This window comes from Myotis lucifugus, unplaced genomic scaffold (assembly GCF_000147115.1).
Source record: "Myotis lucifugus unplaced genomic scaffold, Myoluc2.0 scaffold_404, whole genome shotgun sequence".
Classification (NCBI taxonomy): domain Eukaryota; kingdom Metazoa; phylum Chordata; class Mammalia; order Chiroptera; family Vespertilionidae; genus Myotis; species Myotis lucifugus.
Window position 1 is genome coordinate 153,850 of NW_005871452.1, and position 18,512 is coordinate 172,361.

At 44.6% G+C, this 18,512-nt stretch overlaps 1 protein-coding gene and 1 pseudogene across 5 annotated transcripts in view; one reads left to right on the plus strand and one right to left on the minus strand.

Moving 5' to 3' along the window:
* TUBGCP5 (tubulin gamma complex associated protein 5) overlaps nucleotides 1-1,999 on the plus strand; it is a 103,918-nt gene extending 101,919 nt beyond the window's left edge. For all 5 annotated transcript variants that reach the window (XM_023743635.1, XM_006102193.3, XM_023743636.1 and 2 more), the window contains one exon: nucleotides 1,602-1,999. In XM_023743635.1, the coding sequence (XP_023599403.1) occupies nucleotides 1,602-1,648 (47 nt within the window). In that variant the 3' untranslated portion in view covers nucleotides 1,649-1,999. The remainder of the gene's footprint in view (nucleotides 1-1,601) is intronic.
* Nucleotides 2,000-15,953: 13,954 nt separating this feature from the next.
* LOC111823135 lies at nucleotides 15,954-16,594 on the minus strand (annotated as a pseudogene).
* Between the last annotated feature and the right edge of the window lie 1,918 nt (nucleotides 16,595-18,512).

The following is an 18,512-nucleotide window of genomic DNA, read 5'->3' on the forward strand; positions in this document are numbered from 1 at the left end:
TAAGTTGATGCTCAACCACTGAGCCACACCGGCTGGGCTCAGTAACTATCATGTGCAACTTTTGTAACTATTCCTTTTCAAAAGATGGGGGAGGGTTTCTTTAACAATTTTAAAACTCCTGACAAACACTGAAGCAGGCAGAAGTCTGTAGGGTGAGTCAGGGAGGAGAGTGATGTTTAATTTGCAGAAACAAAGGACTAAGTCATATTTATTTGCGCAGCTTTTGGGGGGAAATATGCAAGGTTAATCTCTTCCCTGTGTCTGCACATTCAAATTGTGATTCAAAACTACAGTGGGAAGGCTGGGGAGGGTTGGGGGTGGGAGGAGTGGGGGGTAAAAAATCAACCGAAGGGCTTGTATGCATGCATACGAGCATAACTAATGGACATAAGACACTGGGGGGCATGGGAGGCTAGGGGAGGGTCAAGGGGAGAAAAAAAAAGGGAGACTTATATAATACTCTTTGTAATACTTTAAGCAATAAAACAATTTTTTAAAAATTGTGATCTATTCACTAAGAATAGCTGAATTGCCTGGCCCGTGGGGCTCAGTGGTTGAGCATCAACCTATGAAGCAGGAGGTCATGGTTTGATTCCCGGTCAGGGCACATGCCCAAGTTATGAGCTTGATCCCCAGTAGAGGGCGTGCAAGAGGCAGCCGATCAATGATTCTCTCTCATCATTGATATTTCTCTTCCTCCCTCTCTGAAATCAATAAGGATAATTTTTTAAAAAAAGAAATGTCTTAATCTTTGGAATATCTGCATAATTTAGTATATTTTTTAAAAAGAACAGCTGAATGTTCTGTAAAACACTGTTAGAAATATTGATGCATTTGTCCATTTTCTTTAAATATATTTTTCTTTATCTCAAAGAGGAACTGAGACAGAGACAGAAACATCAGTGATGAGAATCATTGATCAGCTGCCTCCTGCACACCACACTGGGGATTAAGCCCACAACCCTAGCATGTGCCCTGACTGGGAATTGAACCATGACCTCCTGGTTCATAAGTCAATGCTCAACCACTGAGCCCCGCCAGCTGGGCCATTTGTTCATTTTTTAATTGGGTGATTATAGGTTAGAACTTGGCATTTTGTTATGACCGGACTCCAGAGTTTCTGACACGTTGAACAAATAGGATTTATTTCGTGAAATGTCAGATTTGTTTGTTTTTAAAATTAAAATGAAGTGAATAGAAATAAATCATACTTTTTCAATTTGTATTTAATAAATGAAGATTATCATCTTTATTATACATTACAAATAATCACCATTTTAATTAAAAATGGAAAATGTGGCCCTAGCTCAGTGGATAGTGTCGGCCTGCAGACTGAAGGGGCCTGGGTTCTATTCAGGTCTAGAGCATATGCCTGGGTTGCAGACTCAATCCCCAGTAGGGGGTGTGCAGGAAGCAGCCAATAAATAATTCTCATTGTTGATGTTTCTATCTCTCTCTCCCTTTTCCTTCCTCTCTGAAATCAATAAAATTATAAAAATGGAAAATGTCTTTAAATACTTTTCAGTTTTGAATTGATTAAAGCCTTACTCATACATTTTCAAAAAATTAAACCAATTTTTTAAACTTTATTCTTCCCACAGTGGAGTCTCTAGCACTGTCCCTCATGGCTGGCATGGAGCAAAGTTAAATATCTTCACATGATCAATACCTCGGACTTCATCTCCATACATGTACAGCTCCATCACATGCAGCTGAGAAATAAGAATCATTTGTTTTTGTCTCTTTTTTAAAAACTGTTCTCTACTGTCTAGACAAGTGGATTTGTAGGTGTTTTCTCTGAAGCTTATTGGGTGTTGTATAGGGTTATGTGTGTAAAATTGTATCAATAAATAATGCAAAGTGTACATAGGCTATTTACACTTATATTTCCTACTGTCAGCTATAGATTTATGGCATTGTTACCTTTAGATGTAAATGACATTTTTGAAAATGTAATTGTTAATATTAAAAATACAGCACTTTACATTTTTTTATTCTTCTTTTGCTGTCACAGTTTTTTGTATAGAGTTTTACATGTTGTCTTCCCTAAAGCTTGTCTTAGATTTAGCTGTCTAAAAATGTATTTTTATGTGCCTGAGAAGTTCCAAAATGGAAAATAGCTTCAACCAATATCAGTAATGTGAAGGCCAACTTCACGTAGGAGCAGCTGTTGGTCCATACTATCATTTGGCCTTTCTGAGCCTTTTTTGTCAGCTAAAGTCATGCTTACCATCCCATTTTCCCACGTTTCCTTCTTGTGCTCTCTGTACATCTCTAGCATTTATGACTGAGCACTATATTTACTTCTTAGTTTTTTACAAACACCACTAACTCCAAACTGCCTCAGAGCTGAGTGCCAGGATGTCCTTGTCCGCAGACACTGTGACAGGCACCCTGCGGCAGACAGCAGTGTCTACAAGCAGCTCTTCCTGGGAGCCAGCCTGGCCCCGAGGCTTTCCTCTGAAATTGGAAGAAATTCACTGAAGAGATCTTCAAATGCCAGGGGCTGCACAGCTGCTTCCAAGTCTGAACCTCCCACTAAGAGACAGGCAGCCTCCGGGACCTGTCCTGCACATCAGTCCTGTGGCCGTTGATGGGAGCTCGAGCACCATACAGCCATCATAGAGTAGTCGGCGTAAAATTCTTTATATGTCACAAAACTCATCACATCCAACATACAAAACATACCTCTTTCATAAACTGAATTAGCCTCTGACACCTACAGCTATCGCAAATGGTAAAACAGTCTTAGCTCCTACCCAAAATGTCACATGGAAGGCCTGTTGACCTCAGTTTCTTTTACCCAGTAAGTTCATCATGTCCACCTTTTAACAAAAAAAATACACAGTGTACTAAAAGACAAAAAAATCAGAGCAATCATCAGACATAGACTGGGCAGCGATGTTGGAATTACCAGACTGGGAATTTAAACAACTAGGATTAACCTACCAAGGTCTCTAATGTAGACAGTGGACACATGAAAGAACAGCTGGGCGATGTGAGCAGAGAGACGGAAACTCAGCAAGGACGTGGTTGAACTGAACATCAAATTGACATTCCTTAAAAAAAAAAAATTGACATTCCTAAATTATTTCAAAGTGTACGCCTCAAGCTTACAAAACATTCCTCAAGAAAAGGCACATTTTTAGGCCATAAAACACCTTGACAGTTTTTTAAAGATGGGAGTCATACAAAGTATGCTCTCAGACCACAGGTACGGGGGTGGGGGGGTGGGGGGGACAGGCTTGTGACCAGAGGCTGGAGTAACCCCTGGTTTCCACAGGAGGATGCGATTGGCTTGCTTGGGTAATGCTGAGGACCGGCAGGAAGACAATCTGTGAGGAGGATGTTTGGGGAACTAGCGGGATGGGGACATATCTGGAGAGCCAGAGGCAAATGTAACCTACACAACGAACATTCCTGGTGCACTATGTGCAGGTGACCAGTGAGACTATGTCACCAGGTACCACCGTATGCCTGCTGTATAAGTCCACCCTATTAAGGCTAGCAGATCTACCTAATACACAGCAACAGCAACACAGGGGCAGCCAAAATGGGGAGACTGAGAAACATGCCCCAAATGAAATAGCAAGAAACCTCCAGAAAAAAACTAAATGTAATGGAAGCAAGCAATCTACCAGAGAGGTCAAAGCAATGGTTATAAGGATGCTCAAAAACTTGAGAATTTCAATAGCATGTAAAAGGACATAGTTACCATAAAGAAAAGAAACAAAAATAAAGAATACAATATCCACTCTAACCAGTTTGGCTCAGTGAATAGAGCATTGGCCCACAGATTGAAGGATTGTGGGTTCAATTTCAGTCAAAGGCACATACCTTGGTTACAGGCTCGATCCTCAGCCCTGGCAGGGTGCATGCAGGAGGCAACCAATTGATGTGCCTCTCTCACATCGATGTTTCTCTCTCTGTCTCGCTCTCCTTTCCACTCTCTCTAAAAAACAATGGAAAAAAAAAAAGAAAAAAAAAATAAAATAAAAAATAAAAAAAAAAAATAAAAAACAATGGAAAAAATATCTTCAGGTGAGGATTAGCCAAAAAAAATAATAAATACATATAATAATACAATATCTGAAATAAAGAATACATTGCAAAAATAAACTGTAGGTTTGATTAAGCATAAAATTGAATCAGTGATTTGGAAGACTAGCTAGCAGAAAAGACCCAATCAGAGGAGCAAAAATAAAAATAAATTAGGCTAGTTTAAGGAACATTTGGGACAACATAAAGTATAACAACATCAACATCATCCTATCTAATAAAAGGGTAACATGCAAATTAACCATCACTCCATCACAGATATGGTGGCGCCAGTTCTCAGCCCCGCCGGAGTCCCCAGTCCTGGGGGGGCGGCCACTGAGAGCAGGGAACATGAGCGGCCTGGCAGAATGCTTGCATCGTCACCCCGGCGATGAGGCAAGTGTTCCGCGCCTGGCCACAGAGGGCCTCTGGACAGGCCGGGCACGGAACACTTGTGTCATTGCAGGCTGGGCTGAGGGCCCCCACCCCCACCCCCACCCCGATGCATGAATTTCATTCACTGGGCCTCTAGTGAGGTTATAAGAATGAGAAAAAAGAGAGCAAGAGATTGATAACTTAATTGAAGAAATTATGACTGAAAATTTCCCAAACCTGGTGAAGGAAAAAGACACACAAAGTCCAGAAGTCCTAAACATGATACTTGACCTGATGGATTTAATCGATATTTTCTTTTATATATATATATCTTATATATATATATATATATATATATATATATATATATATTATGATTTTTTACAGAGAGGAAGGGAGAGAGATAGAGAGTTAGAAACATCGATGAGAGAGAAACATCGATTAGCTGCCTCCTGCACATCTCCTACTGGGGATGTGCCCGCAACCCAGGTACATGCCCTTGACTGGAATCAAATCCGGGACCTTTCAGTCCGCAGGCCGACGCTCTATCCACTGAGCCAAACTGGTTTCGGCATAATCGATATTTTCAAAGCATTTAATCTAAAACAGCAGAAAATAAATTCTTTTCAACTATATATGAAACATTTTCTAGTATACACAACATGTTAAGATACAAAACAAATCTCAATAAATTTAAGGAGATTGAACTCATATCAGGCATCTTCTCTGATCACCATGGTATGATATGATACTGGAAATTAATTACAAGAAAAAAAACTGAAAAACACAAATTTGTGGAAGCTCAATAACATGTTACTAAACAATGAGTGGGTTGGCAATGAAGTCAGGGGGAAAAAATCAAAGATACTTTGAGACAAATGAAAATGAGAAAAGTGCCCTGGCCAGTTTTGCTCAGTGGATAGAGCATCAGCCTGTGGACTGAAGGGTCCCAGGTTCGATTCCTGGTCAGGGCACATGCCCGGCTTGTGGGCTCCATCCCTGATATGGGGCATGCAGGAGGTAGCCAGTCCATGATTCCCATCATTGATGTTCCTCTCCCTCTCCCTTCCTCTCTGAAGTCAATAAAAAATATTAATAAAAAATAAAAAGAGCACCTGGAAAAAACATTTAAAAAAAAGAAAATGAGAAAACAACTCAAAATCTATGGGACACAGCAGAAGCAAAGTTAAAAGGGATTCAAAGCATTGTAGGCCTACTTTAAGAAACAAAAAACATCTTCAGAAAATAATCTAACCTTACACTTAAAGGAACTAGAAAAAGAACAGCAAACAAAGCCCAAAGTAAGTAGAAGAAAGAATATAATAAAGGTCAGAGTGGAAATAAATATATAGAATCCAAAACACACTCTCTAGCTGGTTTGCTCAGTGAATAGAGCATCGGCCTGTGGACTGAAGGGTCCCAGGTTCAATTCTGGTCAAGGGCACATGCCTGGGTTGTGGGCACGATCCCCATTAGGGGGCGTGCAGGAGGTAGCTAATCAATGATTCTCTCTCATCACTGATGTTTCTATCTCTCACTCTCCCTTCCTCTCTGAAATCAATAAAAATATATTTTAAAAAAATAAAACACAAAGGATAAATGAAACCAAGAGTTGTTTCCTTGAAATGATAAAACTGATAAAAATTTTAAACAGACTTATCTAGAAAATAAGAGAAAGTACCCAAATAAATAAAATCAGAAATAAAAGAAAAATAACAAATTGCACTACAGAGATACAAAAGATTATAAGAAAATATTACAAACAAGTATATGCCAACTAATTGGATAATCTGAAAGAAATGGATAAATTCCTAGGACTTACAACCTTCCAAAACTGAATCATGAAACAGAAAATCTGAACAGTCATGGGGATGTAAAGTACAGCATAAGGAATATCGTCAATATTATAAGGCAGATGAGATTCCCGCCTCGTAAGTTCAGTCATTCCTGATAACATGCAGGTCCCTTGATTTCCACTGCTCATCTCTGCAACATTCACTTAAATGCCACTTAAATACCCCTTTTCTCCAAGAATTCTTTTTCTTCTTTTTCTTTTATACACACACACACACACACACACACACACACATATCCTATCTAATAAAAGAGAAACATGGTAATTAGCCGTATGGCCGCTACCCTTCCCATTGGCTAATCAGTGAGATCTGCAAATTAACTGCCAACCAAGATGGCGGCTGGCAGCCAGGCAGCTGATGCGAACAGGGAGGCTTGCTTGCTTCAGTGACGGAGGAAGCCAAGCTTCCCCGCCTGCCTTGCCGGCCTCTCAGCTGCTGTCTAAGAAACATTGTTACAAATATAGAAGCTAAACCAAAACCCAGAAACCTGCTTTAGTCAGCCGGGCTTCAGCCAGCAGGACCGCAACATTGTTTCAAATACAGAAGGTAAACAAAGGCCAGAAACCTGCTTTCAGCAGCAGAGGTCTCATAGCTGGAGCCGAGCCTCAGAGCTAAAGCTGGCCCAGAATTAAAAAAGAAAAAGAAAAAAAGGAGCGGTTGGGAGCTTCAGTCACCCGCCAGCCTGAAAACTGCCCTCAGCCCCTCACCCAGACTGGCCAGGCACCCCAGTGGGGACCCCCACCCTGAAGGGGGTGCGACCAGCTGCAAACAGCCATCATCCTCTCATCCAGGCTGGCCAGGCACCCAAGCGGGACCCCCACCCTGATCTGGGACACCCTTCAGGGCAAACCAGCCGGCCCCCACCCGTGCACCAGGCCTCTATCCTATATAGTAAAATGGTTATATGCCTCCCAGCACCGGGATCAGTGGAGCCGCGAGGCCTCCCGGCACCGGGATCAGCGTGACAGGGGGCAGCGCCCAAACCCCCTGATCTCCCTGCAGCTCTGTGTGTGACAGGGTGCAGCGCCCCAACCCCCTGATCGGCCCTGCTCTGTGTGTGACAGGGGAGAGCACCCCAACCCCCTGATCGCCCTGCGGCTCTGTGTGTGACAGGGTGTGGCGCCCCAACCCCCCCCCCACGGGCTCTGCTCTGTGCGTGACAGGGTGCAGCGCCCCAACCCCGATTGGCCCTGCTCTGTGCGTGACAGGGGGTGGCGCCGCAACCTCCCCATCGACCCTGTCTTGAGTGTGACAGGGGGCGGTGCCCCAACCCCCCAACCGGCCCTACCCTGAGCGTGACTGAGGGTGGCATCGCAACCTCCTGATCCGCCCTGCTCTGTGCATGACAGGGGGTGGCGCCCCAACTCCCCAATCTGCCCTGCTCTGAGCCCGACCAGGGGCTGCACCTAGGGATTGGGCCTGCCCTCTGCCACCCGGGAGCAGGCCTAAGCCAGCAGGTCGTTATCTCCCGAGGGGTCCCAGACTGCGAGAGGGCACAGGCCGGGCTGAGGAACCCCCCCTCCCCCCCTAGTGCACAAATTTTTGTGCACTGGGGCCTCTAGGGGATATATATATATACATATATATATATATGTATATATATATGTATGTATACGTATATCTTCTCAAAGTAATCAATTCTATGGCCATGGCTTCCATTAATTTTTACTTTTTAAAATATATTTGTATTGATTTCAGAGAGGAAGGGAGAGGGAGAGAGATACAAACATCAGTGATGAGAGAGAATAATTAATTGACTGCCTCCTGCACACCCCACACTGGGGACCAAGCCTGAAACCCAGGCATGTGCCCTGACCAGGAATCAAACTGTGACCTCCTGGTTCATCAGTCAATGCTCAACCACCAAGCCACACCAGTTGGGCTTCAATTACTTTTTATAAAATTTAATGACAATACAATTTTAAGTGTTTTTATTAACAGTTTTATTTTTACATAGGATGCCTCATTTAATAAACCATGGATTCCAAGTTGCCCCATGAAATCAATCACAAAAAACGTGATATTCTTAGCATGTGAACTTCAAGAAATTTTCCTAATCACTTTCTTTGGTTTGATCTAATGTGTGCTATTTTCAAAAATGTAAGTTGTGATATCACAAAATGAACATAGCCAACTTTCAACCAGAGAGCTCCATTTTGATGTTTCACTTAACAGAGACAATATCCTCTGCAAACCTATTCCTCCTCCTGCATTCTCTATCTCTAGCTACCTACTCAATCCCCATGCCATAAACCTAAAGGCAATTTTGGCCTCACCTCTTCACTTCTCTCTCCACATCTAGTCACCAAGTAATTCTATTCTACTTCCCAGATGGTCCCAAATCCTTTCCTTTATTTTTTTTAAATATATTTTATTGATTTTTCACAGAGAGGAAGGGAGAAGGATAGAGAGTTAGAAACATCGATGAGAGAGAAACATCGATCAGCTGCCTCCTGCACACTCCCCACTGGGGATGTGCCCGCAACCAAGGTACATGCCCTTGACTGGAATCAAACCTGGGACCCTTGAGTCCGCAGGCTGAGGCTCTATCCACTGAGCCAAACCAGTCAGGGCCCAAATCCTTTCCTTTATTTCAGTCACTGCCACTGCCTACAGTTTGAACCCTCATTGCTCCTCTAGGTGAATATAAAGTATCTTAATTGGCCTTGTTGCTTCCTCAAATCTTTGTATTCTCCAGAGTGACCTCTGACAAACCATCTGATAGTGGCTCCTGGATCTCCCATCATTCAGTTGCTCTGTTCCCGGATAAAATTCAAACTCTTTACCCCAGAATCTACTTTGGGGTCAGATAGATCTAGGGTAGACTCCCAGGTTTAAGCACTTTCCAATGGTGTAACCTCAGACAATGGGGCTCCTTAAATCTTTTTCTCATTTGCCTGAGCTCACTGAGGGCAGGTGTACCTAACACATACATATACTAGTAGTGTCTGGCAAGACACGTGATGCCACCCAAGAACCAGCTCTACATCCTCAATCAGCAGGAAGTAGATAAGGAAAACTGACCATTGTCCCTCAAACCCCAAAAGCATTTGAATGATATCACATGAGGAGGGAGTGTTAGGCAGGAGAAAGCTGCAAGGGTGGGGAGGGGAAAAGAAGTCAGCAGTCTTGGGACTTGCCAAGATAAAAATCACCAGATGTTCTCATAAATTCTGGGGAAAGCCACAACAATGTAAAAAGGGGACCTTGAAATTTAGTCTATCCAGAAAAGGAAACTTGAAACCTGTAAGGGAGAAAGAAACCAGACAGGGCACTCAGACTAGCTGAGATGCCCACTTGTGCTTTATGCCAAGTGTATTCTTTAAAAAAAATTTTAATATATTTTTATTGATTTGAGAGAGGAAGGGAGAGGGAGAGAAACATCAATGATGAGAGTGAATCATTGACCAGCTGCCTCCTGCACAACCCACACTGGGGATGGCTCTGGCCAGTGTGACTGAGTTGGTTAGGCATCATCCCATGCACTGAAAGGTTGCCAGTTTGATTCCAGGTCAAGGCACATGCCCGAGTTGCTGGCTCAATCCTCGGTAGGGGGTGTCCAGGAGGAAGCTGATCGATGTTTTGCTCTCACATTGATCAATGTTTCTCTCTTTCTCCCTAATCCCTTCTCCTTCTAAAAATCAATTTTAAAAAAACATTTTTTTAAAGAGGCCGTGGATGAAGCTGGCTAGCAAACACAAAGACAAAGGGTGTCCACCCTTTTCTCTTCCTTCTTTAATCATCTCATGTTTTTTAGCTCACAGAAGTTGACATTACTGATGACAAGGTAGAGAAAATGTGTGCTGTAGAAAGTAAAATGAGGGTTGAACCATTTATGATATAGACACAGAGTGGCCCCTCTGCAGCCTTTGAAGAGAGAGAGGGCCTTGTGTTGACAGACATGGAGCGAGCTCCAGAACATATTATTAAGGTCAAAGCCAAGTGCAGAGCAAGCTTACTATGTGCTGCCATTTATTTTACAAAGAAAGGTTGGGAGGATACACACTCCCCCACACACATGTGCTGTGCATGCATAGGTGCTCTGTGGAAAAAGGGGTTTATTTTCTCTCCTTATGAAGGAAAAAAATATACTCAAGGTACATGGTACGTTTTATCAAATAAGAAATCATAACTACATTAAAATGTTCTAGAGATTATATAAAAATCTCCAAGAGTCTGTAAATTCGGATACTTTCATTTATAACTGATTGTTATTCTGGAATATTGTGTCTTATAGAAAGAACAGGGTTAGGTGTCAATTACATTATAATCCTATATAATAAAAGAGAAACATGTAAATTGACCATCCCTTCGCTACACTCATCAGCCAATCAGGGGTGGATATGCAAATTAGCCCAACAAACATGGGGGGTTAATATGCATACACAGGCGCCAGGTGGAGAGCAGTGTGAGTGAGCCAGCAGCTTGTGAGGCTGTGGCTCCCTCGGTCGCTCCCCCAAGCCGCCAGGCAGAGAGCAGAGCAGGAGAGCTGGAGGCTTGGGGGGTGTGGCAGAGTGGGAGGCTGTGGGACAGAGATAGAGCAGGAAGGGAAAACCTAGAGAATGGGGAGCACCAGGAATGCTGGGAATTGTAGTTCTGGTGGCAACACCAGGACCAGAAGCTAAAGCCCAGAGTGCAGGGAGCACCAGTAATGCTGGGAATCATGGTTCTGGTGGCAGACAGATCTCCTAGACACTAGAGCAAAGTGAGCCTGGAGCAAGTTACTGTTGCGGTGGGGGATGGAGGGAAAGCAAAGGTGAGAGACATAAGTAAAATATGAATGTCTAGGAAAAAATAAAGGGAAGATATCCTAAAACTTCCAGGAAATCTCCACCAATGAAGCAAAGGAAAAAAAAATGCCTCTATTATTCTATGAGCAACAAACCAAACTGGGTTGGAGGTCTCAGACAATTTGCTCATATGATTGCAAAGACAGACAGAAACTCCCAGATTGGAGAGGGCTCCCCTGAGGGCTCCAAGATTGGAGAGGGTGCAGGTTGGGCTGAGGGACCCACCCCCAGTGCACAAATCTTCATGCACTGGACCCCTAGTCCTATATAATAAAAGGCTAATATGCAAATCAACCAAACGATGGAATGACCGGTCACTATGACATGCACTGACCACCAGGGGGCAGACGCTCAATGCGGGAGCTGCCCCCTGATGGCCAGTGTGCTCCCACAGGGGGAGTACTGCTCAGCCACAAGCCAGGCTGATGGCTGGCAAGTACAGCGGTGGTGGCGGCAGCCTCTCCCACCTCTGTAGCAGCACTGAGGATGTCTGATTGCAGTTTAGGCCTGCTCCACGGGAAGCGGGCCTAAGCTGTCAGTCAGACATCCCCCGAGGGCTCCCAGACTACAAGAGGGCACAGGCTGGGCTGAGCAACCCGCCCCTCCAGTGCATGTTCACTGGGCCTCTAGTTAGATCTATAACTATTACAGGATTCCAGGGCAGGAGGAATAGGAAAACTGAGACAGGAAAGTTAAAACAAGGCCAAACAGGGTGTCAATTTGCAGCCAGCTTGCAACTAAAAGCCATTATCTTCCCCAGCCAAGGACCCAGAAAATGGTTAAAAGCCTCCCTAAGGAGAGAATTCGAAAAGGAGGGAGAGGGAAAAAGGCCGTTTAATCCCTAAGCAGAGAAGCCCGCAGTCTCAGGCTCGACAAGATAAAGTTGCCAGGTGCCTCTCATGTGTTCTGGGAAGGCCTCAACAAAGTAAAGGGACCTTGAGAGTTATGCAAAGGAATTTTGAGACCTATAGACCGGAGGGTATATAACGCCCCAGACCCCCACCCAACTTGCTCTTCAGACTCGCCGGGAGTGTCTATTCTTCATGAACCAGATGCATAGGTTTGCTGGCTTTGCTTTTTCAATAAAAGTGCATGCTCTAACTCAGTGGTCAGCAAACTATGGCTTGGCAAACCGCAGCTCACGAGCCACATGCGGCTCTTTGGCCCCTTGAGTGTGGCTCTTCCACAAAATACCGGCTCTTCCACAAAATACCGACTTCCGCACATGGGCCAAGAAATTTCAATCCCTATGTACGTGCGCGCCCCCACATGGTATTTTGTGGAAGAGCCACACTCAAGGGGCCAAAGAGCTGCAAGTGGCTCGCAAGCCGTGGTTTGCCGACCATGGCTCTAACTGCTTTAACACATTGGTTTTCACAGCGCAGTCAAGGTCTCTCCCATAAGTTCATTTACATGAGAAGACAAGGGTCAAGGTTGGGGCCAGCCCTCTCCCTCTGGCTCAGAGGGCTATCCTGTCCGGGAACACCTCTCTGGTGTTGTGAGAGGTGCCTATAAAATAACCATGTCATTTTAAGGTGTGTTTGTTTTTTCATTTAGAGACATTCACTATTTTGTTTTAATACATTTATTAAAATGTTACATCGGAGAACCAAGATGGCGGCATAGGTTTACGCTGGAGTTTGCTGCCTGGAACAACCACTTCAAAAATACAACTAAAAGACGGAGCGGACATCACCCAGAACCACAGGAAGGCTGGCTGAGGAGAGATTCTACAACTAGAAGGAAAGAGAAATCCATACCGAGACTCAGAGGAGGCGCAGTGTGGAAGTGAAATACTAAGGTGTGGAGTGCATGCGGAGCGGGCTGGCGGCTGAGGGCGTGGTTGTCTGTTTCAATCGGGAGGGAGTCTCAGACTCTGAGCTCCAGATCCGGGCGAGTCTCTAGGGACCCAGACTCAAACGGGAGAAGCGGGACTGTCTGGCTTTGGTCGGAACTCGAATGCAGTTTTCTCTCCCGGGACTCTGAGAGGCAGAGCCCCTGGGGACGGCACTGAGAGCAGCCATAACTGCTCGCTCCGCCCGCCCTGTAGATCCCTAGGCACCCGCCCCGCTCAAGCCCTGCACAGAGGCATTTGCCGGATAGCCTTAGGCAAATGCTAGACTAGCACCGCCCTAGAGATCCAGCACAGAAGCTCTCCCACTGAAGACACAGCTGACTCTCCTAGCCAGGTAGCCTGGAGGTCAATTCACCCCCAGTATAGCCAACAACAATCAAGGCTTAACTACAACAAGACTGCGCACAAAGACCACAAGGGGGTGCACCAAGAAAGCATAAAAAAAATGCGGACACAAAGAAAAATGACAGAAATGGAGGATATAGAGCTAAAAAACGCACTTTTAAGGTCTTTCAATAATTTTCTAGAAACTGCAGATAAACTTGATAAGATCCTCAAGAAATCTAATGAGACCCTTGATGTTGTGATAAAGAACCAACTAGAAATTAAGCATACACTGACTGAAATAAAGAATATTATACAGCCAAAACCAGTTTGGCTCAATGGATAGAGCGTCGGCCTGTGGACTGGAAGGTCCCAGGTTCGGTCCCGGTCAGGGGCATGTGCCTTGGTTGCGGGCACATCCCCAGTGGAAGGTGTGCAGGAGGCAGCTGATCGATGTTTCTCTCTCATTGATGTTTCTGGCTCTCTATCTCTCTCCCTTCCTCTCTGTAAAGAATCAATAAAATATATTTTTTAAAAAAAGAATATTATACAGACACCCAACAGCAGACCAGAGGAGCACAAGAATCAAGTCAAAGATTTGAAATGCGAAGAAGCAAAAAACACCCAACCGGAAAAGCAAAATGAAAAAAGAATCCGAAAATACGAAGATAGTGTAAGGAGCCTCTGGGACAGTTTCAAACGCACCAACATCAGAATTATAGGGGTACCAGAAGATGAGAGACAGCAAGATATTGAAAACCTATTTGAAGAAATAATGACAGAAAACTTCCCCCACCTGGTGAAAGAAATAGACTTACAAGTCCAGGAAGCGCAGAGAACCCCAAACAAAAGGAATCCAAAGAGGACCACACCAAGACACATCATAATTAAAATGCCAAGAGCAAAAGACAAAGAGAGAATCTTAAAAGCAGCAAGAGAAAGGGACTCAATTACCTACAAGGGAATACCCATACGACTGTCAGCTGATTTCTCAACAGAAACTTTGCAGGCCAGAAGGGAATGGCAAGAAATATTCAAAGTGATGAATACCAAGAACCTACAACCAAGATTACTTTATCCAGCAAAGCTATCATTCAGAATTGAAGGTCAGATAAAGAGCTTCACAGATAAGGAAAAGCTAAATGAGTTCATCACCACCAAACCAGTATTATACGAAATGCTGAAAGGTATCCTTTAAGAAGAGGAAGAAGAAGAAAAAGGTAAAGATAAAAAGTATGAACAACAAACATGCATCTATCAACAAGTGAATCTAAGAATCAAGTGAATAAGTAATCTGATGTACAGCATGAACTGGTGATTATAATAGAATCAGGGACATAGAAAGGGAATGGAATGACTATTCTTAGGGGGGAAAGGAGAGTGGGGGATGCGGGAAGAGACTGGACAAAAATCGTGCACCTATGGATGAGGACAGTGGGTGGGGAGTGAGGGCGGAGGGTGGGGCGGGAACTGGGAGGAGGGGAGTTATGGGTGGGGGGGAAAAGAGGAACAAATGTAATAATCTGAACAATAAAGATTTAATTTTAAAAAAATGTTACATCTTCTGAGAGATCCCTGGAAAGGACCCTGACTTACTTTAAATTACATATCTCAGAATAAATTTTCAGATCATCCCCTTAAACTGGATTAAGATTACTAGAACTCTAGAAAATATCTGAATTTATGGAAGCTCTGGTGAATAATTAGGGGAAACAAAGATTGATTATAGAACTGAATTAACTGAGGATGACTGTAATTTTTGGAACTTTTTGTTTAAAGTATTGCTGAGTTTTTTATCTTTATTTTTTAAAATATTTTTTATTGATTTCAGAGAGGAAGGGGAGGGAGAGATAGACATACTAATGATGAGAGATAATCATTGATTGGCTGCCTTCTGCACACCCCACACTGGGGATCGAGCTTGCAACCTGGGCATGTGCCCTGACCAGGAATTGAGTGAACCTTCTGGTTCATAGGTTGACACTCAACCACTGTGTCACGCCCAATTTTAGAACAACAAATCTTCAATTCTATCTTACCAAAATCCTATAATTTCTTTCCAATTTAATTATAATTTTTAATTTTGTTTTATTGCTTAAAGTATTATTAAGAGTATTACATATGTCTCCTATCCCCCCCCCCCTTGACATTCCCCTGGCCTTCCCTACCCCCCAGTGTCTTGTGTCCATTGGTTATGCTTATATGCATGCATACAAGTCCTTCCGTTGATCTCTTACCCCCCGCCCCTCAACCCTCCCCGGCCTTCCTGCTGGAGTTTGACAGTCTGTTCGAGGCAGCTCTGCCTCTGTGTCTATTTTTGCTCATCAGTTTATAATGGTCATTATTATCCATAAATGAGTGAGATCATGTGGTATTTTTCCTTCATTGACTGGCTTATTTCACTTAGCATAATGCTCTCCAGTTCCATCCATGCTGTTGCAAATGGTAAGAGTTCCTTCTTTTTTACATCAGCATAGTATTCCATTGTGTAGATGTACCACTGTTTTCTAATCCATTCATCTGCTGATGGGCACTTAGGCTGTTTCCAGATCTTAGCTATGGTGAATTGTGCTGCTGTGAACATAGGGGTGCATAGATCCTTTCTGATTGGTGCTTCTGTTTTCTTGGGATATATTCCTAGAAGTGGGATCACTGGGTCAAATGGGAGTTCCATTTTTAACTTAGCGACTTTGAGCATGTTTTCATATGTCTCTTGGCTTTCTGAATGTCCTCTTTTGAAAAGTGTCCAATTAGGTCCTTTGCCCATTTTTTGATCGGATAAAGCTTATATTTATTAATTTCAGAACATCTGTTGAGTACAAAGTTAGAAGAAAAGAGCATAAAAAACCTCCATTCATTTCCTTGACAAGCATAACCTAGCATAGCTATTTACCAGGCCAGTCTTCCTAGTTCAGCACCAGGTACCAGAATATTTACTTTAGAAGGATCCCATCTCTTTTGGAAAAATTTTAATAATTTATTTAATGATTGGCTGGTAGTAGGCATCCCTTTCTGCTTTTCCACTTTCACATCAGTCTCTCACAAACTGTTTCAATGTGGATTTTAACTTATCCATGTCAAATGTAGATGTTGACATAATCTTCCCATTCCCATTTTGTCCATATTCTTTATTTTCAAACATATGTATGCAATCATTCACAATGGTCAGTAGTTTTCCTTGATTATGATCAATGTATTTCCGGATCTTGTCCAAGTGGAGAAGAAACTGAGGAAGGAGTTTCTGTTGATTAGCTGGAAGTGATCGAAATTGTCTTTCTGTTCGGTTCACTCGCTGATGCATACTGGTGCCATAGTAGCGGAAGGCATTGATGATCTTCCAGGAGTACTCGCGCTGGAGCCTCCGTCGTCCCCATCCTCCCCCCCCCTCCTGCCTCTCCTCCTCCGTGTTGTGCGTGGCGTGGCTGCCGCCCGCGGTATCCACTTCCCCGGAGCCCAAGACCCACCCCAACGCCGCTGAGTAGCTGCTGCAGCCCTCAGCCTGGCTCTCTTGCGTCTCGCTGCGAAGACAGCAATGGATGTCATGTAGCCCACTTAAGCCTCCTCTTTTGATTGTAATGTATAAAATAAGATGCAAAACTGCCATTCTCTGTAGCATTTTCTCAATCTGTTAAGATTTTGCTTCCTGGCAATTGTGGCCAGTTTGCCTCAAATAAACTCATAAAAATTCTCTACAGGTTTGAATGATTTTCACGTTGACGCAATCTAAGAGGACAGAGGTCAGTGCCCCACTAAACAGTCAGGCACCGACTGCTTCCGACCACCCAGGATCAGCTTCACTGGTTTCCCACATGGTCACTGTCAACGTTCAAACGTGTAGAGTATCTGAGTTTATTTGAGCCAAACTGTAGATAACTGCCGGGAAGCAGCAGAATCTTAACGTATTGAAATAATACCCGGAGAAGGCATTTTTCACCTATTTTTATACATCACCATCAAAGGAGGAGACACGAGTGGGTTTCAGGAGATCCATGCAGCGGTTCTCAACCTGTGGGTCGCGACCGTCGGAAAACACATATATAATTTCATATTGTTTTTGTGATTAATCACTATGCATTAATTATGTTCAATTTGTAACAATGAAAATACATCCTGCATATCAGATATTTACACTTCGGTGTCGGGTGAATTTCCCGCCAAAATATAAGATGGCGCGTTAAAATGCCTATATCTTTTGAAGTATGGGTTCGATTGAAATGAAATATTTGGTAATACGCAGTTACAATCGGCCCGAGTTTACACGTTTCCCGCACTCCACCGCAAATCTATATGAACCGAGTTTAAGACGGCTCCCGCGGAGTACGCGCAATTCACGCGAGCCGACTTAACCCGTTTCCGCAACCCAAGTGTTTACATGACGATTCATCACAGTAGCAAAATTACAGTGATGAAGTAGCAACGAAAATGATTTTATGGTTGGGGGTCACCACAACATGAGGAACTGTATGAAAGGGTCGCGGCATTAGGAAGGTTGAGAACCACTGAAGGTTGGGAGAAAGCAACGCAGGGAAGCCTCTGGGACTGGGTGGAAAGTAAAGTGACAGACACAGGCTGCTTGTACGCAGGTGGGTGCAGGGCAGCTGGCAGCTGACAATTAATTAACACCGTAAGGAGGGCATCTGCGCCCGGCAGGGCGCCCAGGCATGTGGCTGCGCCCTGAGGGCCTGGGCGCGAGGGGAGTGACCCTGACCCGGACGTTGCACAGGGTGTTGTCTTAGATGCAAAAGGACAGTCAGCTCAGTCAAGACTGAAACTTGGCCTTCGTCAGCCAGGACATGACTACCCACTATAAACTGCTTTTATTAAAGGTTTTCAGACCACCTTTTGTGGTCACTTTAGAGCTCTGAGCGTCCCTGAGTCGGCAGGTTAGCACTCGGCCCCTTGGCCGCCACGTCCCCGAACCCCGTTTCACAGACGCGGGGCGCCCGGGCTGCCAGTGGCTCCGGCCCGGCTGTCTCCTGAGCGGTCCCCGCCCCCGCCCGCGCCCGCGGGGAGCCCACCCCGCGGAGGACTCCGCCCGCCCGCTCCACCCACCTCCGGAAGAAGCCCGGCCCCGGTGATGACGCATTTCCGCGCGCCAGGGGACGGGGGGCGGGTCGGAGGGCGCGGGCGCCGGGCGTCAGACCTCCTCCGCCGCCTCCGCCTGGGCCGCGGGCCCGCAGGCGCCAGCGCGGAGCCCATGAGGACGGGGGCGGGGGGGCGCAGTCCTGCTGGGGCCTCGGGAGCTGGGAGCGGGCATTCCTGTGCGGGGAGCCC